Here is a 10866-nt window from a genome sequence, read left to right on the forward strand (position 1 = left end):
TGAGCGCGCACACACACATATTCACATTCGATTTCTGCAAAATATCAAATTATCTAGGTTTTCTGGAATTTCCTGTTGGTTTTTTTGGTTTTCAAAAATGATTTTAGTTTCAATAACTCAAGAAATCGTTTATGTATCTGTGTTCAGGAATTGAAGAAATAATGTTATTGGTTTGAAACAAACACAAACCCAGAACTTAAGATCCTAAATTAGGTTCATAGTGAAGCAAATCTTTAATTTTGTGATTTTTATTATTGAATTTGGTTCTTGAGTTCCAAAAACGATGATTAGTGAGCAAAACCTAGAAGGTCGATTTTGTTTAAATCTTTCATGGAACATTTGTTCTTAACAAACAGTCAAATAGATCTGGAATCAAATTGTTTCAGATCTTCCATGGTTGGTGTATTGGGAGGCAGAGGCTACCATCTCTTCGCCATCGGCATCGACACTTCTGAAATCCACAACGAAAACGTATTGAATAACTAAAATCCCAAAAATTTCGAAACTTGAAGTTATCTTCAAGAACAAAAAACCTTGAATCCTTGAAATCGTCTTCAAGAACAAATTAAGGATCGACGATTGCCATGTATTTAAGAACAAAAAAATCTGGAAATCTTGAATCCATATGTCATGTATCTGGGTATCCGGAAGACAGGAAGTGTTTCCAAGGGTTCTAGTGTTCTTGATTTTGAAGATTTTACGTGGTAACTTTGTTTGGGTGTTTTTGATTTTGTGTCTTGCTTTTCTCTCTAAAGAACCAAAGGTTTGGGTATTCTTGCTTTTCTCTCTGATGAAGAACACGAAGTTTATTTTGTGCTTATGCATAATAACTCTTGGCTTACGTGACAACGATGAGTTGACTCACCACTAAGGTGTCGTTTGTTTTTTCGAAGTGAAAATGTCTAAAGTCTGCGAACCACCTCTGCAACCCTAGCAGAAGAGGGAACCAAACGGCTGCAACATGTAATAAAAAGTATGTTTGGTTTTTAACCTCTGCAGATTGCTGCAATAAGTTAAAGTAAGGTGTGGAGAAGTTTGAAGCAGAGGGTAAAGTGTTACGCCACGCAACACACGCGCAACAGTTTTTAAGTCAGAAGTCTTCTGAAAAACAAACAGCTGCGAAAGGTCAAGTGCTGCGCGACATAACAATAAGTGGTCAGAAGTGGTTTTTAGAAAAAACAAATAGCACCTAAGTCATTGTTGATTCACCTGCTTAGTTAGTAGTTGATAAAGCGATGTAACTTTCAAAAATGAGTTAAGATACAAAATTAACTGGTAAAACACAAGTTCATACCTTTTAAAGGCAAAAAAAATCACGAGAAACCATTTAAACCAATATACGAAATATTGTTGGGCTTCGATGACAATAACCCTCGACCCTTAAAAATAATCTCTCTTTTTAAGAATTTGTCTAGTAGTATATCATTGTCACAAAATATAAATATAAAAATGGAACAGCTCCTCCCATCGTCCCCGCGCACATATATAAACACAGTAGGCGAAAGAGCAATATTAAGCTAAAAAGGCACATCCATTTCATTGTCTCACCAAATGGACAATAAGCAATCCTTCAACGGTTACGGCAAGGTCAATCATGGTGAAGAACAAGCTTTCCATCGCAAGAGTCGTAAGCGCATCGTCATCATTATCATCTCCACCGTCATCCTCGTTGCAGTTATCATCGGAGCCGTTGCCGGAACTGTCATCCACAAACGTAACAATAAAGACTCCGATGAGCAAGAACAACTTTCCTCCGCCCAATCCATCAAGGCTGTTTGTACTCAAACTCAGTATCCAGAATCTTGTTACTCCAGCCTTTCCGCCATGGATGAATCCAACACCACTGATCCAGAAGAGTTGTTTAAGCTTTCCTTACAGGTCGCTTTGTCTTCTCTCTCAGACTTATCTTCCTTGCCGGAGACTTTGATGAAGACAACAGACAATCCGAATGACAAGGAAGCGTTGAAATTATGTGGAACAGTATTGAACGACGCCATTGATAATCTCCATGATTCCATTTCTTCCATGGACGTGAAATCCGGTGAGAAGGTGTTATCATTGAAGAAAATCGACGACCTGAGAACATGGCTGAGCGCCTCCTTGACTAACCAACAAACTTGTTTGGATTCCCTCGAAGAAATGGATTCAACATTTCTCGTACAAGTGAAATCTCAAATGCAGAATTCAACGGAATACACAAGCAACAGTTTGGCAATTGTTACTAAAATTATAAGGATTCTGGCGAATCTAGATATCCCAATTCATAGAAAGTTGTTAGGGGAAATGAAATCTGGGTTTCCGAGATGGGTCGTAGCCGGTGACCGGAGGTTGCTTCAGGAGGGAAGGCCGACACCCGATGTGACGGTGGCGAAAGACGGAAGTGGCGACGTAACCACCATTAACGATGCAATGGCAAAGGTACCCATGAAGAACAAGAATCGGTTTGTAATTTACATCAAGGAAGGAGAGTATTTAGAAAATGTTGTTTTGAACAAGTCTTTCTGGAACGTCATGATTTACGGCGACGGCATGGATAAATCCATAGTTTCCGGCAGCTTAAACAAAGTCGACGGCGTCGGAACTTTCAACACTGCCACCTTAGGTATATATACAATCTTCCATCAATTTCATATCATAAAACTAATGTACAACTACGTTCCCTTTTAGTTAATATTATACAATCAAAATTCAAATCAGGTGTATCTGGAAAAGGATTCATAGCAATGGACATGGGATTCAAGAACACCGCCGGTGGAATCAAAGAACAGGCAGTAGCGATGAGGTCGAGTTCAGATTTGTCAGTTTTTTACCGATGTTCATTTGACGCTTTCCAAGACACTCTTTACCCTCATAGCAACCGTCAGTTTTACCGGGAATGTAACGTCACCGGCACAGTTGACTTCATCTTTGGCAACTCCGCCGTGGTTTTACAGAACTGCAGGATTATGCCACGGCAACCATTGCCCAATCAATTCGTAACCATCACCGCTCAAGGAAAAACAGACCCAAATCAAAACTCCGGTATCTCGATCCAGAAATGCGAGATAACCCCTCTGAATAATCTCACAGCTCCGACTTACCTAGGCCGGCCATGGAAGGATTACTCGACCACCGTGATCATGCAGTCGAGTATCGGAGGGTTTTTGAATCCGCTGGGGTGGGCAGAGTGGGATCGGGGTGTGGAACCACCGTCGTCTATATTCTACGCCGAGTACCAGAACTCCGGCGAAGGATCGGCGGTTGATAAACGGGTGAGTTGGTCTGGATATAAACCGAGTTTAACGAGTTCCGAAGCGGCTAAATTTAACGTCAGGTCTTTCATTGACGGAGCTATGTGGTTACCTCAAACAAATGTTGACTTTGACTCCACTTAATTCATGCTCATTTAAACGATGTTAATTAATTGTGTATGTGATAATCCCTCTGAATTTTTGTATTTATTTTCTTGTGATATTTAAAATTACTAACAAAAAAAAATCATGTTTATGTTAATTTTTATTTAATTTTATTTATGAATATTAATTTGTTTTAGTTATTATGGTTGTTGAGATAAATCGTTGGCGCGTAAATTGGGAAGGCATAACGGAATCGAGTACCTAACTCGCACTCACTGACCAAGCCCAGCCATACGCATTTGTTAATCGGGTGCCCTTCAAGTTATCTATTACTTACGAAAACAGCCCTATTCTTTCAACAATGTCAATTTAAACCCTAAAACAAATACATTAAAATTTCTCATAGTTTATCAAAGGGTTAATGTCACAAGATGTACAAAAATAACTTTTAACTTACTATTTTAAGTCATTCTTCTTTAAATTTTATTTAATAGACCAATGATTTTTGTTCATATATTTCATTACACCATTAGAGTTGATTTTAAATTTTGATATTCAACATCTTAATCGGCATCTAATAAGATAGAATTTATTTAGTTATGTTCATATAAACATTTTATCCTAGCCATAACCTATCAAAACTCGAAAATAACAACAAACAGTGGACACAAGGTAAGGTTGAAATCAATTCTAATGTATTGTGTACAATAAAAAAAAGTGACATAATAAGAAAATTGAGAGTTTTCATGGTCTTTTGTACATTAACTAACCCTTTATCAAAAATTCACATTCTCAATGAACAATAGAAATATTGAAATATATTGTAAATAAAATTTATTAATATCATATGTTTTTGAACAGATGTGAGTGGAAGGAGCTTATGATTAAGTAAAAAAAACTACAAGGGGGAGTTATGCTAAGTAGGAGATAGATTGAGGGTAAAAGTTGGAATAAAGTTGAAATGGGGCCGCGTATCGGAGTTTTTGAAAGCGCAAGCATACGTTTGATCATTGATGGTGGTTGCGGTTCTCTGAGTCTCTCCAAATGCGGAAATTCGTAGGTGAAAGGGCAAAAAGGTTGATCGCCAACAACACGATCGCTTCCGTCGTGAAATTGAATCAATATCAAACAACATCCACGCTTTCTTCTTCGAATAATTGCTGTAATAGATCACATCTCCCTCGATTACCCTCGTCTCTGAATTCACACCTTCGTTCTTACTCAGTCATGGCTTCAAAAGGATCAAAAACAGCCCCTGTTACTCTTGAAACGCTCAACCCTAAGGTTCTCATTTCTCTTGTTATTCCTCTTTTCAACATGCTCATGAATGGGTGTCTTTTGTTAATTGTAAGGTCTAGCTTCTATGCTTCACTAATCCAGAGATGATCAACGTTTTGTCACTACATTGTTAACGAAAAGTAAGAGACCTTAATAACAACTGAAATTTCTGTATACGAAAACAAGCCTCAATGATTCTGGATCGAACATAAGTCCATCTACTTGATCTAAACGAATTAGTACTTCGTGGATTTTCACTATACTAGTACATTGTTAACCTATTACATTTCTCCATTTCCAGGTATTAGAATGTGAATATGCTGTTCGTGGTGAGATTGTCTCTATAGCTCAGGTAATAAAACAAATCATGTTTTCTAGAGAATCAAATTTAAGCATTAAAGCACCTATCCACAGCTATCATTAATGGAGATATTGAGACTCGATTTTAATTCGATCACAGAAATTACAGCAAGACTTGCAAACAAATCCAGGTTCCAAACCTTTTAACGAGGTATCACTTTCTCACACGCTATCTCTTATGATGTTTATAATCACAATGAAAAATTAATATACATTCTATTGCAAGTGATTGTTTCAAATCTGGCAGATTCTTTACTGTAATATTGGAAATCCACAAGCTCTTGGTCAAAAACCTATAACTTTCTTTCGAGAGGTTCTTGCATTATGTGACAATCCTTCCTTATTAGACAAGAGGGAAACAAATGGTTTGTTTAGGTATGGATTAATGATAGCTTTTTATAAGAATCAGGTTAACAAATATCTTTACTTAATTACTTTTGACTTCTTCCAGTTCGGATTCCATAGCAAGAGCATTGATGATCTTGGATCAAATGCCTGGAAGAGCTACTGGTGCATATAGTCACAGTCAGGTAACTTAATTTCTGCACATAAATAATAAATTTTAACCTGAAAGTGGAATAAAATGTTTATTTTTTGGTAATAAAATCAGGGTATTAAGGGATTGCGTGACACCATTGCTGCTGGAATTAAAGCTCGTGATGGTTACCCTGCTGATCCAGATGATATCTTCTTGACAGATGGTGCAAGTCCAGGGGTAAAATCGACTTTTTCGTGCTCTTAAACTAACCATTTCAATGTCAAATGAATCAACTTAATTAAATCTTTCATTTTCAGGTCCATATGATGATGCAGTTACTTATAAGATCAGAAAAGGATGGAATTTTATGTCCCATTCCTCAGTATCCTCTTTACTCTGCTTCTATTGCCCTTCATGGTGGCACTCTAGTATGTACTTTTTATTTATTTAAAAATAAGACATTTTTTAATATGTAAAAGAAGTTTAGTAAAATAATTATTACTGATTTTTCAGGTTCGTTATTATCTTGATGAAGCAACCGGGTGGGGACTGGAGGTATCTGAACTCAAGAAACAGTTAGAAGCTGCCCGACAAAAGGGTATTACTGTTAGGGCATTGGTTGCAATTAATCCGGGCAACCCAACAGGGCAGGTAAAAAAAAAAAATGCATTCTATTTACCATTTTTAGTAAAAATGGTAAAATTACTTTTCACTCTTGTTGATACTTCATAGGTTCTTGCTGAAGAAAACCAAAGACAAATTGTCGAATTTTGCAAGAAAGAAGGTTTGGTTCTTTTAGCAGATGAGGTAAAAAAAAAAAAAAAATCTCTTCCATATATGATTACCCGAGTTGAAAAGGGTAAATTGGACATTTTCGTAAACCAACTTTTGCAGGTATACCAAGAGAATATATATGCACCTGACAAGAAATTTAACTCATTCAAGAAAATCTGTCGTTCAATGGGATATGGTGACAAAGATATCCCCTTGGTTTCTTTTCAATCCGTATCTAAAGGTATATATAAATAAATGAAATAACATAATATTCAAAATGTTGAATTTATATAAAAGATTGTTTTTTTTTTATAAAAAGGGTATCATGGTGAATGTGGGAAAAGAGGTGGTTACATGGAGGTAACTGGTTTTAGTACTGAAGTTAGACAACAATTTTACAAGTTGGCATCTGTGAATCTTTGCTCCAATATTTCTGGTCAAATTCTTGCAAGTCTTGTCATGAGTCCCCCAAAAGTTGGAGATGAATCTTATGATTCCTATTTTAGTGAGAGAGATGGAATCTTGAAATCATTGGCTAGACGCGCTAAGGTTAGTTTATTTTTTTCATAATAGCAACATACTTACATTGTCTTAGTGTTTAAAGGGTGTAAAATGTTTTGAATTATTTTTTATAGAAATTGGAAGATGCATTCAACAGCTTAGAGGGTGTGACATGTAATAAAGCGGAAGGAGCAATGTATCTTTTTCCGCGAATTCAATTGCCAAATAAAGCGATAAAAGCTGCAGAAGAAGCTAAGAAAGCAGCGGATGCGTATTATGCGATTCGTTTACTTAATTCTACTGGTGTTGTTGTGGTACCTGGTACTGGTTTTGGTCAGGTAAGAATGTTTTTGTTTATTAAATAATATTAATTAATGGATTAAATGGGTGTTTTATTTATGTTGTATGCTGGGTGGTGATTTGTGACAGGTCCCGGGGACGTGGCATTTTAGGTGCACGATATTGCCTCAAGAGGATAAGATTCCGGCTATAGTTTCACGGTTGACGGATTTTCACAAGAAGTTTATGAATGAATTTCGTGGTTAGATGTGCGTCTTTTTTTTTTTTTTTTGCATAATGATGAGCATTCAAACAACTTCTTAATAATGATCTTAGTTGTTTGATTTTTTTATTAAGTCGTGTATTGATAAAGTGACTGAATAGGTAACAATGTTTATTTGGATAAATTGCTACATACATAAGATCCGTTTTTTTCTAGATTGAAAAAAAATCAAATGATCATTTTGCCCTTTCATTCTAATAAACTATTTTCATACATACTACTTGTCAATTTTAACAATATACATCAATTTTAACATGAAAAATACATTAAGGCAGATTTGTTTATCATAACTCATTAAGTCATTCTATCCAGATTAAATCAAAGACAAAAAAACCATTTATAGATGTCTAAATTAAGAGTTTAACCCATTAAGCTTATCAAGTCAAAAAGAAACAATCTTTTTCTTCCATCCAAGGATTGAAAATCTGTTTACATAAAGACCACTGACGCATAGAGGTGGAGATGATCCAAAGACAAATTCACCTTTTAGACATGAATGGTTCTTGTGAAATTTGGACAAAAATAACATTTTTAAGCTTAAAAAGACTTGAATTAAAATATATCTGTAAAAGAAGCTATATGTTTTTCAACAACACTCGTTAAATCTTTTAAACAAAGTTCTAGGTCTCCAATTTTAATTCCATGATTTTTGACAATCATAAAAAGGATCTCATGTTCAAATACCATAAATGAACAGAAACATAATAAAATCTTGGCAATTTAGTACAAAATACATTTTTTAAGGAAACCAAACGAAAACGTCTACAACTTGTCAATAAAACTCTTCCCATTTCATAGGCGACCAATAACAGCTTCCACCTCAGCAGGGGTGTACAAGTGATAAGTAGGCGCCACCTTTGCAATATCCACATTGTTGGGAGTTACCTTAAAACAAACAAAAATGTTACATAAGATCTTCCTTGCTAACAACATATATTTACATATAGCTTACTACAAAATAAAAAACAAATAAATACTGACCTTTTCTTCCATGACTTGCTTCAAGATGGAAAGAGCAATAGTCTCAGCTTCTTTTAAAGTCAAATCCTGTAAATACCAGAATCAGCAAATCCAACATTTGGGTGAATGGAATTGGAGATATTAAAATGAAATGAAAACTATATAAAACCTTGTTGTATTGCTCCTGAAGAGAACTGTCAGCACCTTCAGACCCTGACCCTATAGCTTTCCCATTACATTGCCAAAATGTGCCTGATGGATCCGTATAGTATCTGCATATATCAAAAGTTTCATAAAAGGTAAATTTCAAGAAATAGCAACACACAATTTGCACTTTTATAAATGTTATCTACCACTTATTATAAAACCCTAAAAAAATATTGGTACTTACAGACTGGGACCATTTTCATCATGGCCAGCAATAAGAAGGGAGACTCCAAAAGGTCGAGACTGCAAAAAGAATACAAGTTTTTTTTTTTTTTAAATGTTAGTTGAATAGTTGAAATAAGTTGAATTACTAACCATAGATTCTTCATCCCCTTCACCAAATCTCAGTGCCAGATCACAGAGAGCTTGGGTGGTGGACTCAACAGTCATTGGCTCACCATAGGAGAATCGATGATTCTGAAATACAATAATTAGATATTGAGATCAATGTGGAAGTGGAATTCTTTTATAATAAATTATATAGTGACTGATATATAATAACAATAATGTCACCTGAGTTTCAACTCGTGCATGTTCAACAAGTGTACGTGCATCTGCAATTAGTCCACTCATGGCACACCCAATGTGCTCATCAATTTCCATAATTTTCTCAACACTACTAGGCTCCTGAAAATAAAACATGCAATGTTTGAGTATATGTCAATTCTATTTCATAGTTTGGATTCTACGATTATTTAGCCACCATTTTGATTTCATTGTAGAACTTGCATCAACTTAAATAGTTAAGTGGCAAAATGTTGTTACACAAACCATATGAAAGAAAGTAATGTAACAGATAGATGTCCCCAATTATCAACCATCTACAATTCTAGTAACAGTGTTCAAACATCTAAAACCAGACCTACACATCAATGGAGAAGATATAATGGACATACCAGGAGTGGAGAGGTAATTCTCTTTTCAACAGCAAGAACAACTCCTTCCTTGGTCTTCAATCCAATAGCAGTCGAACCCAACTGTCATCATAACCAACAGCCAAACACACACATATAAAAATCATTTCATGGTATTCATAACATTAGCCAATAGCCGATGATCAATATATATACCTTAATGGCCTCAATGGCATATTCAACCTGAAATAACCGGCCTTCTGGAGAGAAGGTGTTAACACCTCTATCATACTCAGTCCTACATAAAACCCAGACATCAGCTTAAAAAACAGCGATTTTGGGGGAACCACTTCATACTTTGAAAAGAGACAAGGATAAAAGTTCCGGCTGGATTTTATTTGTCAGTTGAGTGAGAAGCCTGGAAACTACGTCATTCGAAATGGAAGATCGCCGATCAATTTTAGGGCAAGGAAACATGACGGACGGCTTACCCGTCGCCGGACGTCACTCATTGTGGTTTTGTCGACTGAAGAAAATAAGATTCTGAACCCGAAGAAAAAACCAGATTTGTAATCAAAATGCCTTTACCTGGTTAGAAACATCTTCGATTGAATTTAACGGCTTTATAGATCTCTGCAATCGATTATGGTAATCAGTACAGATAATTAGGTTCCAGAAACGAAACTAATTAGATTTAAGGGTTTAAATTGGTGGACTTAGCCGACTAAAGCAATATCGTAATTCAATGTTAACCCATGCCATGAATCAACGAATCAAATACATACCTGTTGGTGGTAAATGAGCTCGGAAAGAGGAGATTGGCGACGTACTCCGATCGAAATTGCTTCCAATTTTCTTTCTTAGTCTATTTATTCGAGTATAAGCCCTTCTTGGGAAGCAAGCCATCAGTGGCTTCTTGTTGGTAGAACGGGTCGAATCCTCGGTCTAACCCGACCCAAAATAGAGTACCAGAGATAAAGCCCAATAATTCGGGCTCTGTCTAAGGCCCATAATTGACTTACTTGTTCGACCTTATTGGACCCGTCTGCCCCATTACTTTTGGTAATATTTAGGCGTTTGGAAGAGAAGCACATCCAAACCGGTTCAATCGGTTTTCAGAAATAGACTCGGATACATTTAGGACTGGGATAAAACCGAACATTTTTAGGCGGTCTAGGTTGGTCCCTGCTTTCATATATATTGGTCCTTGACCTTGAGCAATTTTAAGTAGGTTTTGGTTAGACCATTGAGTCTCGGGTCGATCATCAATGGCTATATTTAAGCCAGGTTCCGTCTCCAACCTTTTTATAATTACCTTATAAATACCTCATACTTTCCAACCATTTTTTCACCCCAATCATTAATTCTATTTAACTATCTAATACACATTCTTACCGATCTCTTGTATCTAAAGTCTAAACAATCGTAAAATATCCAAAGTTGAAGGAAGTAGTTCCTATAATAGTCAGTTGCTTTTTGATCCACAGGCACCATCAAAGGATGTCCCAAAGCAAATTGTATTGTACAAATTTAGAATAATTTTCCGCAACTCAAACA

The 10866-nt window shown here is 36.0% G+C and overlaps 3 protein-coding genes across 3 annotated transcripts; 2 read left to right on the forward strand and 1 right to left on the reverse strand.

The window, feature by feature from the left end:
- The first annotated feature begins 1494 nt into the window (after window positions 1–1494).
- On the forward strand, window positions 1495–3535 carry LOC145107918 (pectinesterase 3-like). The gene is made up of 2 exons (XM_079044876.1): window positions 1495–2602; window positions 2698–3535. Exons 1-2 carry the CDS (start codon window positions 1552–1554, stop codon window positions 3372–3374), a joined length of 1728 nt encoding a protein of 575 aa, XP_078901002.1. The 5' UTR covers window positions 1495–1551; the 3' UTR covers window positions 3375–3535.
- Window positions 3536–4337: 802 nt separating this feature from the next.
- Window positions 4338–7388, forward strand: LOC145168687 (alanine aminotransferase 2-like). The gene is made up of 13 exons (XM_079087426.1): window positions 4338–4619; window positions 4915–4965; window positions 5074–5124; window positions 5221–5348; window positions 5425–5503; window positions 5584–5688; window positions 5769–5879; window positions 5965–6102; window positions 6184–6258; window positions 6346–6466; window positions 6545–6774; window positions 6861–7064; window positions 7156–7388. The coding sequence occupies exons 1-13, from the start codon at window positions 4380–4382 to the stop codon at window positions 7270–7272; spliced, it is 1650 nt and encodes a 549-aa protein (XP_078943552.1). The 5' UTR covers window positions 4338–4379; the 3' UTR covers window positions 7273–7388.
- A 506-nt stretch (window positions 7389–7894) lies between these two features.
- On the reverse strand, window positions 7895–10196 carry LOC145107919 (proteasome subunit alpha type-5). The gene is made up of 10 exons (XM_079044877.1): window positions 10095–10196; window positions 9898–9942; window positions 9526–9607; window positions 9352–9432; window positions 8969–9082; window positions 8771–8872; window positions 8640–8698; window positions 8418–8520; window positions 8270–8335; window positions 7895–8173 (listed from the first exon to the last, which is right to left on the reverse strand). The coding sequence occupies exons 2-10, from the start codon at window positions 9909–9911 to the stop codon at window positions 8081–8083; spliced, it is 714 nt and encodes a 237-aa protein (XP_078901003.1). The 5' UTR covers window positions 9912–9942; window positions 10095–10196; the 3' UTR covers window positions 7895–8080.
- Between the last annotated feature and the right edge of the window lie 670 nt (window positions 10197–10866).

Source organism: Lactuca virosa, chromosome 4 (genome assembly GCF_052849685.1).
Source record: "Lactuca virosa cultivar CGN04683 chromosome 4, Lactuca_virosa_CGN04683_v6, whole genome shotgun sequence".
NCBI lineage: Eukaryota > Viridiplantae > Streptophyta > Magnoliopsida > Asterales > Asteraceae > Lactuca > Lactuca virosa.

What these genes read in the sequence shown, in the direction of transcription:
- LOC145107918 (XM_079044876.1), top strand. Translation starts at nt 1,552, where the DNA reads ATGGACAATAAGCAATCCTTCAACGGTTACGGCAAGGTCAATCATGGT. An exon ending in TTTCAACACTGCCACCTTAG is followed by an intron (nt 2,603 to 2,697) that starts GTATATATACAA and finishes AATTCAAATCAG; the next exon opens with GTGTATCTGGAAAAGGATTC.
- LOC145168687 (XM_079087426.1), top strand. Translation starts at nt 4,380, where the DNA reads ATGCGGAAATTCGTAGGTGAAAGGGCAAAAAGGTTGATCGCCAACAAC. An exon ending in GTGCATATAGTCACAGTCAG is followed by an intron (nt 5,504 to 5,583) that starts GTAACTTAATTT and finishes TAATAAAATCAG; the next exon opens with GGTATTAAGGGATTGCGTGA. An exon ending in CCCTTCATGGTGGCACTCTA is followed by an intron (nt 5,880 to 5,964) that starts GTATGTACTTTT and finishes CTGATTTTTCAG; the next exon opens with GTTCGTTATTATCTTGATGA.
- LOC145107919 (XM_079044877.1), bottom strand. An exon ending in ATGCACGAGTTGAAACTCAG is followed by an intron (nt 8,873 to 8,968) that starts GTGACATTATTG and finishes ATTGTATTTCAG; the next exon opens with AATCATCGATTCTCCTATGG. An exon ending in AAGGGGATGAAGAATCTATG is followed by an intron (nt 8,699 to 8,770) that starts GTTAGTAATTCA and finishes TTCTTTTTGCAG; the next exon opens with TCTCGACCTTTTGGAGTCTC.